Raw genomic sequence first — 17,795 nt, forward strand, 5'->3', positions numbered from 1 at the left:
ATTTAGTCTGGGGAAGTAGCCTAGTAAAAAAAAGAAAAAATATTAAATGTCCTAAATCTCCTGCTTTTTCATCAAGTAGCCTACAGAAAGTAGTCTCCAGTGTTAACAATGTTAGTTTATGCTGGCTTTGACAGATGCATAATTAATGAAATATGCAACACCTGTGTAATTAAAAACATCTGTCTCTTGTTTGTCCACATTAAAGTAGCCTACTTTTACGCACTGACATGTGTACTGCATACTGCCGATGATTAGAATGGGATTGGTTATTTCTACCAACCTGTCCATTGTTGAATCACGTATGCTCTGAGGAAGGTCTTAGAATAAAGTGAAATACTGCTTAGATCTAAGTGTGCGGGTATCTTTTCTATCATCTTTTGGACGCACTGACATGTTAAAATGTTATTTTTTTTGGTTTGAAATCAACACTTTTCTAAACTAAACTAAATCATATTTATAAGTTAAACAACAATTATGTTAAATATAGCTGCAAGCGGTGATCAGTGGGGTCCAAACACAACTCTTTTCTTGTCAAGTTTCCGACTTTGGAAAATGGTTTGATCTAACTGTACCCTGAACTTTTATTTCTTCTTCAGCGCTGACAAGTGGGAAAAATATAGACGTGGGATCTAAGTAAAGCGAGGGCCACAATGGAAATAAGTCCTGTGGCTTTCTTGTGTTTTCCTTGATGTTCTTTTAGTTGTGGATGTACATTGGTGTTGCAACCATGTAAGTGTCTTTTTAAAATTCATTGTCAAATAAACAAAAAAAGGGCTGGATGAGATTAAGATGCATTACCACTAATAGCTATTTTATAACCCGCTCCTACACCTCAGACCCTTTATATGGATTCATGCTCTGGGAGGTGAAAGCGTCACCTTCTGTCCAGCAGAGGGCAGCAAAGATTGTGTATAAAAACAATACGCAGGGAGACCCACACACCTTTATCACAATGATGAGAAAATGAAATAAAAAACTGCATTCGTGGTCAAACAAGAAGACTATATAAACTTAGTACAAAGTATTTTATTGTAAATGTTTGAAATACTACAGTACATTTGTGGTTATACTTCTGACAAAAGGGCTAAAGAAAAAAGTAACAAAAATAAATACATCTGCATTGAATAGAGATATGTGATGGGTTTTGGGAACTGGTATTGAATGAGTTCCATCTTCTTTATTCTTTTATTTGACTTGAGGAATTGTCTCTGACTTTACAATATATCGCTTACTGATTATTACAAAAAGTCAAGGTTTGCCTTTTTTCATTATTATATTGTCATGAGATGGCTGCAATAAAATATTAAATTCATACAGCATGATGTCTCATTCCTGGTCAAAAGGGCTTCTAAAGAGCTTGAAAGTCCATTTTCATAATGATATCATTCCTACGGTAAATTTTTCACTAGTTTTTATGACAGAAATACATGTATACACAGTATCTGTGGCATCTCAACCGTGTGTCAATGCAGGAAAGCAGACTGGCTTTCTGGGTATCATAGACCACAGAATGAACAGCAATAGATCAATCAAAAGCTTCATCCTCACTTCTTTTTTTTTCTTCACCAATCATCTCATTTGTTTAGTCAGAACAGTGGTGGTCACAACTGAAACTTTACACCTCCAGTGCAGGTATACAGAGGCACTGTCACTCAACACAGATGACGGAAAACAGGCCCCCCAAAGATTGTCATGGTAACAGAGCATTTGAAAAGCATCATCATCCATTGGTTCACCTCATGCAATGCAGAGCCCCAAGTGTGTTAGAAAATAACCCATAAAAACAAGTTTTAAAAGACTATTCAAAGGTGTAAAAATTACTTGTCTAGCAATAAAAATACTGCTTGTTCCATTTACATCCCAACATTTGAGTTTCTGTCAGTTTAGAAATAGTTTCAGACACTAATTACAAAAACAGCGGAATGAAGGAAAACAATGCCAATAGTGTCTTAAGTACACAGTACACAGTGTGGCCTGGAAAAATAAGTGAGGGGGAATCCCTCTGTAGTAGATACAGAAAAAAAGTGCCAGAAAGAGTTCATAGATCCTTCATATTGTTTGGTCTGTCTTTGTCTCTTCATTTCAACAGTGTCCACCTCTTCCCCAGTCTGTTAAAGCCTGTGCGTGTGTGCGTGTGTTTTGGAGAGTTCTGGCAGACTGGAATGTGCGGGGGTCTTTAGTGTTTTAAGCCAGGGTTCTCTGTCTTGGCTTTATTCTGGGGTAGAGCTGTTAGAGACGACAAGAAGACATGTCAACAATGCACATTTGTACATAAAATAAACACGTTCGTCATCATTACGGTTTCAGTGACTCTGGACTCACCCCTAGGAGGTTGCGGGGAATGTACCCCTCGGAGTCGCCCATGCGCGCCCACCACCATTCGATCTCGTCCTCGTCTTCTCTGCGGACGATGGTCATGCAGTCTCCCTCGCGGAACAGCAGTTCATCTGAGTTTTCACCGTTGTAGTCCCACAAACCGTAGACCACCCCCCTGTTCATGATGCCCATCTTCTCTTGCACACCTAAAAGGAAAACAGATTTAAAATAATAAGCACAAAAAGATTCCAAGAGTAGTGATTTTTTGACATAAACATAGACACCGGACACAAAATCAAAACAGTAAAAGGAACAAAAGCATGTCGCAAAAAACCCCCAAAAAAAACATAGCTTTCACTGACCATAGAGGAACTGAGAGCACTGGGTATAGCCCTCCTCCATCTCTTCACATTTATCAGCTGCCGTTTGCATGTCGCTGTAAGTCATAGCGAACACCGCCGCACCAGACTCCACCAGGAACTTGCACACTTGCACATTGTTGCAGGATGCAGCACAGTGTAGAGGTGTCCTACGATAGAGGGCGGGTGAGAAAGGAAGAGGAGGCAAGAACAGAGGGAAAGGGAGATGAGAAACACTATAGAGTGAAATACTTCATTTAATGACTGGATTTTGGTGATTGCAGTCGGAGCCACTATCAGGTTTCTGTTGTTAACCAGCTCAGACTGAAGGATTATGTTCAGAGTTGAGTTGTAACCTAGATGTACCACCTCGCGGCTACATGCCTCCGCCAACCAGTCAGGTTGCAGTTTACATCCATGTCTGTCCAAAATGTCAGTACTTTTATCTTATTAGACATTTGTGTGAAATTGTCATAATTAGGATATGAATACTTGAGTTATGGTCAAAAATGTGTTTTGTGAGGTCACAGTGACTTTGACAACTAAAATTGAATCAGGTCATCCTTGAATCCAAGTAGAAGTTTGTGCAAAATTTGAAGACATTCCCTCAATGCGTTCCCGAGATATCACGTTCACAAGAATGGACCGGACGTACGTACGTAAGTACGGACAGACGGACGGACCACCCAAAAACATAATGCCTCCGACTACAACTGTCGCCGGCACGTAGGCATAAAAACAAACAAATTCATTCATTCTAAATCAACCATGTCAGCGGTGAACTTGAACTTACCAGCCGTCACTGTCAGCAGCATTGACATTGACACCAAACTGAACCAGAAACTTGACAATCTCTGTATGTCCGGCACAGACGGCGTTGTGTAGAGCAGTGATTCCTTCATCGTTGGGCAGACTTGGATCCTCCACCTGTGATTGAGAAATCACAAGGGGTGAAGGGAGTTTAATTTTCACAAATTGTGAAATATAATCACTACTTTTAGATATTTTAATCTAAACTTCTATGATGGTGGGCGACTAACACGGCAGAAAAACAAGCCAAAGAAACCACTTTTATAATTAGGTTTTTTAAACAATGTATAATACATTGGAAATGTTTCTTGTGGAAAAAAATGTCTTACTTCATAGATGATTCTCTGGACCAGGTCAAACTCTCCCTCCAGAGACGAGTCCAGCAGCAGAGCCAGTGGGTTGAACTTCACTCTCATGTTGTGATCGATGCGTTCAGAGTTGAGCTTGCGCAAGTTGGTCCTCTTTCCCTAAAGACACAATCATAACTGTATCACACAAATGATCTTAAACAGCCATCACGATACAGAGAACAGAAAAGTTAAATCCAAGATGTGACTGCAGAGTCTCATCCTGAAGTCTGTCCCTCTGAGATGGAAGCGTCCACACTCTGTTGAGTTCAGTCTGGACTGAGAGAAGAGGAGGGACTTGTTTTCCAGCTCTAAGAGCATTGCTAATCCAGTTCAGCCAGAAACAAATTCACTTATCTAAAACCATGATTATGCAACCAAATGGGTCTTAAATGGAGGTGACAAAAGGGGAAAATGGGTCATAATTCTTATTTCTCATTGGTTTGTCCTTTTGGGGTAAAACCGCACCATAAACCCACTTAATAAGTTTCACTAAGGGCTTAACAATTAGAACATGTACAGTGGCGTTTATTTACAACACAGAATGCGGGAAAAAAAAGATTTGGTATCCGCTTAGAGTAAGCAGAAAGAGGCCCATTTTCTCCAGAAACAATAGCAGTACTTGATAGGGATTATCTAATTATATAACGTCAGACCAGGTCACTGCTGTTAACTGGCAGGTCATTAAAAAGTAGAATGTGCACTAGATGTAACTCATGACCTGCCCCTGTGGGACTAACAAACAAACATGTGAAGGGATTTATTTAAAAGCACACGTAGCACAGAAGCACATAATCTATACTGTAGAATCTGTAGACTGCAGTGACACAAACAAAGATAACTGAGAGCCAAATAATATTTGTGATTCAGCAGTTTACGATGGTGATTCATACCGGTGGCAGAGTGACCTGGCCGGTGACCTCAGGTGCCTTCATGTTAAAGGTGTCCTCTCCCAAGCTGTCCTGCTCTGCTCCACTGGGGTACGGGGGTGGTGGGTAAGGGGGGAACTCTTCCAGGAAGCCTTCTGGAGGTGGAGGCGGCAGGGTGACCATTGCGTCCTCCGAGCCAGCAAGGGGTGGCGGTGGGAAAAGAGCGTCATCTGGCCTGGGGGCTGGATGGGATGGGGGAGGCGGGGGGATAATGTCTTCTCTCATTGGGATGGCTGAAGGTGGTTTGGTCTGTTCGGCAGGAGCCGGAACGGGGACATTAGCACTGGGGATGTGAGATGGAAGATGCCCTCCCTCCAGAATCTGTCCCGTCTCTGATGGGTGGTTCTCTGCACCACTCAGAGGGCCTGGAACATGTGAGCCCTCCGCCGCCTTCTCTGCTTCCCCAGCGTAGGTGGGAGTGGTTGGTGTGGTCACAGTCTCCATAGCTGCCAGTGTGGTCTTCTGGTAGAGGAGTTTCTGAATGTTGGGCCCCGCGGGACCCTCTGGTTCAGTGATGGAGCTGCGTTTCTTCAGGGGCCTCGGGGCGTTGTAGAGCTTTTTCCTCAGGGCCTCCAGGTCGCCATCGCTTTGATGCCTGTAGGGGTTGGAAATGAAGGGAAGCAGCTTGGTGGGACTGAGGGGCCGGGGGATGCGTTCTGTTTCTGGTTGGGGGCCCTCAGACGGGCTGGGACCCACATTGTGGGCTCCATCAATCTCATATTCTAGGCCAGGGGAGCGGCGGTCCATGTAAGGGTTCTCTGGAGGTAGGGAGCCTCCACCGGGGATCACTGGTTTACCATACACTACAAACAAAGATAGGAAACAAGTGTCAGAAGGAGGGTCTCTCATTTAATTACCTGTTTTTTGCTCTGTTTCTCTTAAATGTCTTTGCAAAATGATATTGTGTACTAGCGTGGATTACATGAAAATACTCAGAACAGACTCAGGGCTGGAGAAACATTTGTTCCATTTCGTTTGCACAATTCCAGTCAGAAGCAGCAGGTGCGGTTGCGTATGGTGATTGCGTTTGTAAAGGGAAGATGGAACAGATGGCATAGCCTCTCTAGCTGCTCCTCTGGTCAGTGGCGTGTGAATATTTTCTTCTTGTTGAGTTGTTGTCAGATTTACCTTACGGTGAATATCTCTCGAGTGACACAAGATAGTAATTCTTCACCCTTGTTTACATCTCGACTCTTACGTTTAGATTTGATATAGTCGTACCTTGTTTTTTTTCACTCCAGAGTTAATCTTCAGATACAGTGTTCATTCCACTCAAAAGGATACTCATATATGAGAAACTGATATGTAAACCTGAAGACTGACATGTGTACTACGTACACTCTTTGATTTTGTGTGTTTAATTCAAAGTCTGACCTTTTTATTTCTACATGTAAACTATCTAAATGCACGGTGTAAAGGAGAATGACCCCATTCAAGTTACAGCTGGATGTTCTCTTACCACTGACAAATCCATTGGTGCGGCTCTGAGACCTGTTGAGAGCTCCCTGCACAACCGGCTGGTGGAAGGGCTTCCCTGAGCCAGGCTGCTGCGTGTACATGGAGTAAATGGAGCTGGCCGCTAAGGTCTGGGGCTTACTCATGCTGGCGTCTTTGGAGGAGGGCAGCTCTGGGGTGAAGGGCCGTACCGTGGCTGCAGGTGGAGTGTCCTGCTTGGGGGGTAGGGGGAGTGTCTGGCTCTGTGAGGGTGTGAGAGGGGTGCGGCCCTGGGCAGCCTGGGGCTGCTGGCTGTGGGGCTTGGCTTTGGGGAAGGTACCCGTGTTGAGACCTGGTTTGCCGTAGGGCACGACACTGGGGCCTTTTGGTTTGGTGGGAACGGGAGGAGGCACCTTGACTGGAGCTTTGGGAGCAGACTGGAGGGATGAGACGAGAGAGAGGAAGCAAATTAGATGCCAGGGTGTATTTCTGCTGCTAATAAACAGAGATTTTTTTTCTTTTCTTGTGAGGATATAAGGACAGTGTTTCCATTCCCTCTCACCTGAGCGTCCCTGACCAGGTCATCACTGCTCTGGTTTTTGCGGAGGGAGGTGGCGGGAGCCTCCGTTGGCTCAAACATGGAAAATGGACGCACCTTCCTGTCCCTCTTCAGTTCCGTCTCGTCTATACACAAACCACAGGTAAAAGGCAGTAGTCAGTTTCGTCTCGTTTTTCAGACAGTATGATTTTATTGAAAGACAGAACAAAAGCCCCGTTGGAAAGCTTTTGTTCTGTGGCATTACTGTTGTCACAGTCCCAGGAAGGGAGAGGCTGTATGTGCATGTGGTTTTTGCATGTGGTTATGTCTCTTACCTTGCTCTGTGCTAGATTTGGAGTGAGAGGCCATTCGTGGCAGTGTTGAAGATGGACCATGACCGTTGGTGTTGGATTCTGGACCTGAAGAGCCCCAGTCTGCCAGCTTGGATGGCTGAAGGCCTGAAGAACCCAAAGGAGAGGAGGGAGAGAAGGCAAAAAAACAAACAGAGGCAGAGAGTGTTTAAATGTGAGCATGTACCATATAATTTGTACATAAAAATAAAGATAAAACAAAGCACCAGTACACATAGTGGAAACCAGCTTCAGCCATTATTTATCCAGATCAACACAAAGTTCACAGAGCTGTGTGTTATGCAGGGTCACACAGAACAAACAATCAGGGATTTTTTTATGCATTTTGCCTCCCTTGTTATTCATCATTTCTTGTTTTGGTTGACTGACTAAGACCCAGCCAGTGGCCATGCATGTCCGCAGACATCCACAGTCAGAAGAGTTACAAAAGCATGGGGCTCTTGCAACTAGCAAGATTAGCATCACATCAAAGATGGTAAAACATGATGATTTCCATCGCAGTGCCTGCAGACTGCAGTTAAATGCTCCCTCTCAAGAGGTGTTGTACAAATACACCGTACAAACCCACACACACTCATTTTGCAAACGAGACCTGATTGGGTTGGTCAGAATCCACGCAGAATGTCAGTTCAGCTGAAGGTTATGTATTTGTTCCAACTGACCCATTTAGAGCGGCAGGAAAAGAGCTGAAGGGAAAGCTCAACAAACACGCTTTAACAAACAGCAGCAAAACAAGCAAACAGGACCAAAGATCCAGCTCGGAAATTATGAAAATATCTCATCTTTTTTCAGAGAATCCCTCTCGTGAAAAATAAAACACAACCAAACAAAGCCTTTGAGAAGCACACACACAAACAAACACAAGTGTGTACCTTTTCTCTTAGCCCGCAGCTCTTTCAGAGGCTTAAGCAAGAACATGGCTTCTGAGGAAGATGCATTCAAAAAGACAAGAAAAACAAAGTAGCCTTAGAGCTCCAGATCTCCCTTTGCTCAAGACACGCTGTTGGCTGGGCCCAGGCCGGGCCCCCCCCCCCCAGAGGGGCCACGCAGAGACCAGCACGACCCCCAGGAGCCTGCCTGATACTATGCACAACGTCCCTGCTAGAGAAGAGCTGGGAACGGGTGTATATTAAGAGCAGATTCCTCTGCCTCCCCGCCCATCCCTATCTCTCTTCTTCCCATACTGCACATCAACTCAGCATGCAGAAATAATTGCGTGCAACATCATGACAGACTGGGAAAAACCTGTTACTTTCACTTCCTGTATTGCTCTAAATAGGAAAACAAGAGCTGATGAGGAGGTGAGAGAGGGAATGAGGGAGGGGGGGGGGGGGGGTCCCCTTCTGCTGTTGTTTTGTAATGACTAATTTTGGTGTCGGATCATTCATTTTTAATAACATAAAAGCGCGCTGCTGGCCCACTATCCACCGGGGGACTGATTTATGGCTAAGTGAGCGAGACTAGAGATGGAGCGCCTGACAAAGAATTACTGAGAAAGAGGATGGCACAAAGAATATCTTTAAGCGGGATATGTTGCTCTGGTCCGTCACTGGTTGGGCCAGACTTCGTTCCCCTCCAGCACACATGCTAACGAAGTCATTGGGAAGAGGGTGCTGCTGGTGAAACAACAGCTTACTCTGTACTGGGACAAAGAGACACACGCTGTGGCAATAAAAAAAAAACACTGGTTCACTCACTGCAAAACAAATCAAAAGTTCTTCAGAAAATGTGAGGAGTGTGGAAGAAAGAGTCCAAAGGTCACGCTCATCACAACACACCATATCCAGGAGGTAACTAGCTACCTTCTGAGCTCAGAGTGACATCGCAACCAGCAGGTGTCCCAGACTCCTCTGTTCCTGCTGGAGGCAGGACAGTCTTGTCACATTTAGATAAAAAAAGACATACCAAATTCCATGATGACATTCACAATGAAACACAGGGAACAGTAGCTGAGGAGTCTTAAGAGGTGAAAATCCTCAAATTTGCAGATGACACCACTATGACGGGTCCGGTCTCTTGTAATGACGAACCAGCTTACAGAGCTGAAGTCTCCCCACTAGTTGAGTGGTGTGCTCATAACAACTTAACCTTAAAACATCTCCACAACCACAGAGATGGTTGTGGACTTGCGCCAAAACGCAGATGAGCTTCGGCCCTTAGTTATCAATGATCAGGCTGTTTACAACTCAGGAAGTTTAAGGTATGAAAGGCAGGGATGTGTGATTTTTACAGAGTGTTTTCTCACATTCTCTATCACATTGTGGTATGGAAACTGCTCAGCCGATGACAGGAAGGAGCTTAATAAGGAAGTGAATGCATCATCAAAAATCATTGCATGTTGTCCCTCTTCCTTCAGGAAAAAAAGTTGCGTGGTGTTAATAGCAGAACTACTCGTTTCTGTAATAGTACGTATCCGGAGGCAGTGAGGGCCCTTAACTCCTCATCATCGGTTCAGTCCATGAACTCAACTTAAACTGTATCCCCTAGCGGGTCTCTTAATGCACCAGACACGCATGTTTTAATTTGCTCTGTAAAAGTATTTTCATGTTTATGCTGATGTTTTATTCATCTTGCCAGAGTATTTTTGACATGTCCGTGTTGATGTGTATTTGTTGTAATGTTTTTGTCTTTGTGTACCCCTCGTAAGACAAATTCCAATTAAAGATTCATTGACACGGTAATAAATTATTGAGCCTTGAACCTTGTCTCTGGCTGCTCACCTGTGCTAGCCTTGCTCTGTGGGTCGTGGGCTGGAAGGGTGGCAGTGCCGTCTGGGTAGGCTGGTTTCACAAGCAGGTCGTGCCTCACTGGGCCCCTGGGCATGGTGGACGACTGGATATATGGGCCGACCGCCGCCACACGAGACGGACCTGACTGCTGTCCAGCTTGGCCATCTGAGGGCACCTGTAGAAGAAGATAAATAAAAGAAAATAAGAGGAGGCTGTTAGAGCAACAAAGGTCAGTGAGAGCAATCAGAAAAAGAAAGAGCAGAAAGAGAGAACACACTATTCAGACAGTCGGATATAGATGACAAAATGCTAAGCAAAACTGTAACTGATGTTTTTTTATTAATGATACAAAAAACAGTTGAGATTGAGATTGAGATATAGATAATATAGATATAGATATAGATTGAGTATCACAGAAAGCATGCTGAAATGATTGTTAATACTGAGGCACTAAACACTAAAAGTCTGAGGCTGTAATGTTCATTATAAAACAAAGAACAAAATGGTGTGATGGATGAAGATTGGTGAGAGAACTTTACTATTCTTAGTTCCTTCACACTAGAGAGGCTAAAATGTAAACTGTGGCCTGAGGGTGGTGCCAGATTGGGCTATGTTGTTACTCAAATCAAAAGGATTTATTCTGGTTAGCGTGTTAAGTGTTCAAAGATTTGTAAAGCAGTCTTCATTTTTTTTTAAGTTGTGGGTGGTGCTAGCAGAATGGGCATTACAGTGAGACACTCGACAGAGTTTTTGAGGTGTAACTGTCATGAAGTGAAGTCTTGGACAAGAGGAAAGTTAGACCTGCTGGTAGGGCTTGATCATGATTCTCTGAGGACCATGAAGAAACAAATTTGCAATCCACCAAACAGTAACTGGGATATTTTACTCTGGACTAAAAATGTTGGAATGACAAACCAACCTCACCATCCTCTGAGCCCTGCCTTGAACCACTCACACTGGTATTTATGTTTCTTAGCAATCGCTCTGTTTAGTTACTACTGAATAACCACATTGCTTCAAGAAAACGCATGGATTACAGCTGCTGATTTATAAAGATTTAGCTTACCCTGATTTATTAAATATTCATACCTTCTCATTTTATTATTTTATTTTTTAGAAAACATCATGTAGTGATTATAAAGCAGCTGGGATAGGTGTGGGTTCTCCACCTTGGACAGGTGATGAAAAATCCACACTGACACTATGACCTCTTAAATCCTGTAGCTTAATGCCTTAGCTTGAGGCGTAATTAGAGAAATCTTGAAGTCAGTAACTCTGTCATAGATACAACATTTTACAAGAGAAATTAAATGCTGTTATGCTTTCTAAACCCAACAAACAGACTGATCAACTTTTACTTTAAACAAGGGTTAAGTACTTAAACCATCTTTCAAAATACAGCTCAACTTATCAACAAAACTTATCCTAGTGATGACATTATGACAAGCTGTCCCTTTAAAACAAGATGAAAGTGTCTCACTTTGCCCGTCAAGGGTTTGAAGCAAAAATGGAATCTGATGTATCAAGTCATACTGAAGAGATCAGAAAGAAATGCATTTATTCCGCACCAATACTAGTTTAGTTACCTGAAGATGAGTGTCTTTTGAAGCCCTCTCTTTACCAGGATAGCCATTCTTGAAAAAACAAAAGCACAAACATGCAACAGCAGTTCAAAATACCAAGTAATCCCCTTTTTACCAATCTAATATGAGCCTTTTCTAAGTGTTTCCTGTCACTAAGATGTAGCGGGGTGACTCTGGGCGGGCAGCTCTCAGACTACCTCTCTTCAGTCAGTGTGGTCATACGTGCTTGCTGGGTGATGTCAGCCAGACGCTTGCTGTTTGGTTGGAGGACAGAGCAGCTTGGATGGAGTGTGTCTTTGTGCTAGTGTGAAAAAGGCCCACTCATTATGATTCTGGGCAGGAGTGTGGGTAAATCACCTCCTCACTAGGGCCTATTCAGGCCTTCATCTCTAAAACACACACACACACACACAAACACACACACGCAAACACAAACACACACACACACACGCAAACACAAACACACACCTTTCTCTGTTCGGTTCCTACTTTATTATTCATGTCAAGGGACATCTAAAGAGAAGTTGGGCTTCTTTAAAGTTGGATTAGGGTGCAAGTTGCTACTTTATCTAAAGGGCTTCCAGCAGAGCTTCAGAGGGATATGTTTAATATCCAATATAGCATTTATTATTCATGTTCCTTACTTATAGGTCTCTTTAGATCTTGTACACTGCATTTGCTAAGTAAACACTACATGCAGAAAACTAAGGAGGCTATTTTTGCATCTATAACATAAATATCTGATGGCACTGAATACAAACAGCTGTGTGATTTGCATTACAAAGTTATGAATCAGCATTATATAACGAAAAACAATCTTTTGAGGTTAATTGGTTGAAAGTTAATTTGGTTGAAAGAAAGAAAGTTAATGGTGAAGGCCAATGAGACGCCTTAATTATGTCTGAGAGGAAGTTGATCTGATCAGGAAAACATTATAAAAGAAATGACTGAGTAGAGGAGAGAGTAAAATGACTCATGTTTATAGGAGGCTAAAAACATGAAATCACCCATCATCTAATCAGAATGATTAGGTTTTCTTTTTAGGCCACCCGTACGACTTTGCTATCCCTACACAAGCATTCAACCTCAAGCAGTGAACATGTTAATTTTTCCTCTTCACAAGTCTGTTGACTCTTATTTACAGTCCCATGGCAACCTGTGTTCAAAACAACTACAGGGAAGAGGAGAGAGGAGACATCAGGCGGCCAAAACTTTAACCGCTAGTACAAAGACTGGATTATTCAGCCTGCTAATTTCTAGGATGTGTTGAATCCCGCCATGTCTTTTATCATCAAATGTGTTTTGAAAAGCCAATGTTTTTAGACGATGGTTGTAGTAAACTGATGATTCGCCTTTTCCTGTTTTGTGCAGCCAAAAAAGATAGCATCTCCACTGACATTCCTGCCTGTCTGAGATGTCAGCCTGCACTCATCATTACTCCCCTCTCATCTTCAGGAGTTGTTTCTGCCAAAAGGGGACTGAAAAGACAGCTGAGTGAAGAAGTGAGAGCGTAAACTCAGATGCAACTCTGTGACATGATCGAAACAATGATCAATCCCCACCAGCTGTCGTAGACAGAGAGATCAAAGAGTGGAAAAAGAACGGATAGGAGTGGACTCCTTCGAGTGAGGGGGTCACTAGGTTTTCCCACACGGGAGATAGCTTACGTTGGCATGGGTGAGCTCTGGATGCCAGGGCATCTGAGGCTTCCGGAGGTAAAGAGAGATACAAACATCCTTTAATGTGAGGCCACTAGGGGGAGCTCTGATCAAAACCATTTCCATCACTTATTTGCAGATATGAATGATACCGTCTTCTTGACTAAAGTCACAATAACAATTAAAGCTATGTGGACACCTTTCACAAAATACAAAATATGACACATGACGGGGTTCTGTATCAGGTTATGTGAATGTTTTTTTATGTTGTTGTGATGTGATAATACTTACAGGCAAGTTCTCTTTCTGCTGCAGCGCTGCCTTCTTCTTCCACAGCCGATCTCGGAGCTCGATGATCCGTTTGTCCATGGCAGCCACCTCCAGGTTGCGCTTGTTCAGGCCCTCTCTCTGCTGCTGCAACTTAGAGTTTTGATCCTGGTTGAGCTTGTTCCTCAGCTGACCGCCAAGAAGGACAAGACACAAGGACAAAGAGAAGAGATGCTCATTTAAAGCAAATATAAATATTTTGGTGTTGCATTTATTTTAGTCAATCTTATTTCTGCATACCTGTAGCTCCTTGTAGAGGCGGTCTAGTTCAGCCACCGAGTTCTGGTTGTCATGGAAGTTGTCCATTTTGCCATTTTTGAGCAACTCCAGCTGTCTGCTGAGCTCCTCTACCTTGGAGGCAGCCATCACTAGCTCTCGCTGCTTCTGCTGGAACAGGTTGTTCATCTGCTCTATCTCCTCCACTGGAGGTAGAGAGAAGGTGTGTGAAGATGATGGAGACAGGGAGGTGAGAGAGAGAATATCATGAAGACAGGAAAGTCAAAATAAATAAAATGTTCCATGCGTCCAGTCATACAATATTCCGAGAAGGCATCACTTCATAAAATTCACTAACTCCATGAGCTTACCCAGTTTGCCATTGCTTTGGCGCTTCTGCTCCACCTGGCCCTTGAGGGCCCGGACCTTCTTGAGCCGAGTCTCCTGGTTCTCGATGTTCTCTCGGAGGCGCTGCAGCTTCTCCTGCTCAGAGGCCTGCTGCTGCTGACGCTGCTCCTGCTGCTTCAAGTAGCGCAGCCGCTGCTCCTGGAGAGACAAAGGAGAAGGAGAAAGGGCACATGGAGCAAAGGTCAGAAACTTATGAAACAGACACATCCCTGTTAACTTTCATTTATGAGTAATCCATGGCAAAGTATGCTGTCCAAGTGTCCTCAGGCAAGGCACTGAATTTTTTTATGAATATGATTCCCCCTGTAACTCCTGAAAGCGGTTAGGAATGCATTGTATTTCAACATGTCTGGTAAAATATGGGTTAAGAAAACATTCTGTGGAGCTAAACAGTGTTAAATGTTCAAAACAAATAGTCAGTCTTGAACTATTACGCAGTGTGCTACACGCCTGACAGAGCTCTCCCAAACAGGTTCTAATATAGCACAACACAGTCTGTATCCGGAACAGTACGAGGGGATGTGTGATAATGGTAATGCCTGTTTGTTTACTTGACGTGTATTTCTGACTTGTAAGTGTACACGACTGCATGAAGCTACATTCCTTGGCTCGCTAAACCATCCTCAGACAATAGTTGTTTGGATCCGAATGCTAAAGTGGATCAAGTACACAGGTTGCCTGCAGGGCTTTTTTAAGCATATTTATTTAAACAAAAGAGAAAGAGAAAAGTTTATCTTAATACGGTACATATGTGTGGATCGCCAGAACGGAAACATTTCAACGTGCCTCATCAAAAAACAAAAAATGCGTAGGAGAAAAAATGGTCAGCCGTGTATTTAATTATACCACGCCTGTTTTCTGTCAAATGTCTTTCCCACCTTCACCAATAAATCCTGAGCGAAATGAGAAACAAGTTCTAAGCAAGAAAAAAAAGAGATCTTCAAATACCAGATGAGTCCTGAGCAGTGAGAATCCAAAGCAGGCAGCTGTCTCAGGCTTCTCAAATTATAAACACTACACCTGCAGCCATCACAACTCATCTAACCTGTCCATCACAACCACGACGTGCACTCTAACTTAGCATCTCTATTTCCATGAGTGCACTAGCACTTTAGTACCTTTGTTTTGTGTACCATCTCTCCACTCGCTCCCAATAACCTCCTCTTTAATCTTGCTCCATTATTTTGTCTCTCCTCCTCTGGCTTTTACTTTCATCTCCACCACTTCTACCTCTTCATCCCCTGAATCCATCCATTTCTCTAACAGTACCCATCTCCCCTTTCATCTTGCTCTCCGTCTTTACGCACCTTGGAGGCCAGGAGCTGTTGTTGAGCATCTATTTGTTGCTGCTGTCTGGCAGCCATCTCTTGTAGTTCGGCCAGCGTCATGTCCATCCGGGGTGTCGCCACCTGGGAAGAGATAAAAAGAGGGAAAAAGGACGAGAAAAGAAAACACATTCAATCTTGTGTTGTAACACACGGCGTATGTTTGTAGGCCAACCAGGAAGTTAGCATCGCCCTGGGTTCCCTCGACAAAGAGACAATGGGATTTTTCAATTGGATTTTGGATTACTGCAGAAAATAAACTCTGTGGCAAACAAACGTTTAGGGTACTGACACATTTTGTTTAGCAAGATAATCTTCACAAATGAATACCACTTTTATGATTTTTGATGTGTGAATGCAATCGCCAGACGTAAAAAGCTAACGTTAGGCTATAAATGAATTACACCACGGTCGCATGACCGATGTATACACAACGAGGCTGTAAAGGCGGACGAGTCGGCGTGATGACGTTTAGTAGTCTCATTTAGCTACTTGTTAGCAACCGCCTTTTTTAAGACACATAAAGACTCCAAAATTCACGTATAGGTATCAACGTATTTTATGTCGTAGAACAAAACATTAAAATATTTTACGCTTGTGTTAACTACAGACCTTATTTCAGGCATCTAACTAAAACACATTCAAAAAACCCATTGACTTTGAGACGAGGGAACCGGAAGTTTAAGGGTCTCATTTAAGGATTTTAGGACTCATTCCTGTAGCACTCTATACAAGACAACAAGCGTAGCCTTGAAGTCAGAAACGCAAAAGCAGCAAAAGCAAAAACAAACAAACACATGTGGGGAGATTAGTGGAGCAATGCCTTTACCTTCCCATCAAAACCCTCAGTAGAGGAGCAGTGTAGGCCTTTTTGTGATTTCAGGATTCATAGTACAACTTCTTTTTTTTTTTTTTAAATCAAGTGACATTCTCAACTTGATGATTATATAAACAGTCATGTCCATGTTATGATGCACTGATTCATTTTTCATTTATACACTGCAGGGTGTTTTTGAATTGAATTAATTAGTACCCTTTAGCAAATCACCAAGTTGGCTTGTTGTTCAGTATAAGGAAACAAAAAAAAACAGGTCACAGAATTTGTTAATAATAAAATCTATGACCCAAATGACGAAAATGAAAGTACAAATGGAAATATCTTGGTGATGCTGTGCGAAAACATCTTCGACCTGCAAAGAGCAAGGGAAGCTATGACTGTAACTCTAATGTTATTCCAATGAGGTGCAGTAAAAAAAACTATATAAATGAGTTCCAGGGCTGTTGTTCTTCTTCTTAAATTAAAAATAACAGTGTGCAAACGTATGGATAAGGTGTTGTCATTAACTGGCTCAGGTAAAATATCTCATCCTGCTGAACGTATTTCAAAATTGTCTAAAAAGAAGACATTTAAACTCACCCCGTTCTCCATTCTTCTGTCTGGTGGACCCTTCACTCCGTTCCTCTTCTGCTCTGAGCCTCTTGACCCACCTGAGTAACCAACGAGACAGAAGACTCCATCAGACATCACAATCTACTGCAGATCTTCATCTGAGGCGACTGCCTCCATTTAGTCCAAACCCAGAAACAGCAAACCGAGCAAACTATTGGCCTTAGCAGACAACTGTGAGAAACAACTGGAACTTCCCCCTTGCCTTTTTGCCTGTCACTGTCTCTGAAAAACAAGGGTACACGCTGTACGGCTTCCTCTGGACTTGCTGCAGAGGAGATTGTACATCAGTAGACGGCAAGGCAAAACAGACCGGCTAGTGCTGAATGATCTTAGCTCCTCTGGGAAACAACTGGGATCAGTGTTCTTTGTGACTTGCAGTAATCTCAGGATTTAACCTAATACATAACCGTCTGGCGGAGGGTCCCACAACTGTGTGTGTATGTGCTTGTCTGTGTACATGAATGCACTTATATCCAACCATGCCATTTGACAGCTCAGAGTGAGAAGGCGGGGGGGGGGGGCAAAGCCCTTTAGCTTGCATAATGGTTTTAGATGACCCTTGACATACAGCATGCATGTTAAATACATGCGCTGGTTAAGTGATGGTTTGAACATAACACCGTGCTAAGGCACAATAAGTGACTAGAGTGTGAGATTACTTGGCTAGGTCAATTCAGCAGAGAATACATTTGTCCTCTGACCTAGTGAGAAAGAACACGCCTGTACAGCAGTACAACAGTATTCCCATAAATAATATTAACAGCACAGAAACCGGAGACTAAATGTACCTGTCCTTACTAAAAGTACGGTAACAGAAACAGTTAATACAGAACTGTGCTGCAAACACTGAGCAGAGCTATGCTAACAGTGTGGGAAAACAAGAGCAGGCTAAGATAACAGGAAGGGAAAACAGCCATCTAATCCCTGGGCCAGACTCAAGCTGTGAGGGGTAAAAGAGCTTAGTTACGCAACTGGGAGCTGAGAGGATAGCGCAC

General features: G+C 43.1%; 1 protein-coding gene across 6 annotated transcripts in view; it reads right to left on the reverse strand.

Annotated features, from left to right (window-relative positions):
• Positions 1 to 1,006: 1,006 nt before the first annotated feature.
• tp53bp2a (tumor protein p53 binding protein, 2a) overlaps positions 1,007 to 17,795 on the reverse strand; it is a 34,701-nt gene continuing 17,912 nt past the window's right edge. For 2 of the 6 annotated variants that reach the window (XM_074645899.1, XM_074645900.1), the window contains 19 exons: positions 16,768 to 16,838; positions 15,333 to 15,434; positions 13,989 to 14,163; positions 13,642 to 13,823; positions 13,366 to 13,530; positions 13,084 to 13,122; positions 11,420 to 11,467; positions 9,825 to 10,008; positions 8,907 to 8,963; positions 7,977 to 8,027; positions 7,069 to 7,191; positions 6,758 to 6,879; positions 6,221 to 6,632; positions 4,726 to 5,564; positions 3,815 to 3,952; positions 3,469 to 3,602; positions 2,679 to 2,845; positions 2,323 to 2,522; positions 1,007 to 2,226 (listed from right to left, as the gene is read on the reverse strand). In XM_074645899.1, the coding sequence (XP_074502000.1) occupies positions 2,185 to 2,226; positions 2,323 to 2,522; positions 2,679 to 2,845; positions 3,469 to 3,602; positions 3,815 to 3,952; positions 4,726 to 5,564; positions 6,221 to 6,632; positions 6,758 to 6,879; positions 7,069 to 7,191; positions 7,977 to 8,027; positions 8,907 to 8,963; positions 9,825 to 10,008; positions 11,420 to 11,467; positions 13,084 to 13,122; positions 13,366 to 13,530; positions 13,642 to 13,823; positions 13,989 to 14,163; positions 15,333 to 15,434; positions 16,768 to 16,838 (3,251 nt within the window). In that variant the 3' untranslated portion in view covers positions 1,007 to 2,184. The remainder of the gene's footprint in view (positions 2,227 to 2,322; positions 2,523 to 2,678; positions 2,846 to 3,468; positions 3,603 to 3,814; positions 3,953 to 4,725; positions 5,565 to 6,220; positions 6,633 to 6,757; positions 6,880 to 7,068; positions 7,192 to 7,976; positions 8,028 to 8,906; positions 8,964 to 9,824; positions 10,009 to 11,419; positions 11,468 to 13,083; positions 13,123 to 13,365; positions 13,531 to 13,641; positions 13,824 to 13,988; positions 14,164 to 15,332; positions 15,435 to 16,767; positions 16,839 to 17,795) is intronic. The other 4 variants (XM_074645903.1, XM_074645904.1, XM_074645901.1 and 1 more) reach the window with 3 other exon arrangements.

The sequence above is a fragment of the Sebastes fasciatus genome, chromosome 9, assembly GCF_043250625.1.
Source record: "Sebastes fasciatus isolate fSebFas1 chromosome 9, fSebFas1.pri, whole genome shotgun sequence".
Lineage (NCBI taxonomy): Eukaryota > Metazoa > Chordata > Actinopteri > Perciformes > Sebastidae > Sebastes > Sebastes fasciatus.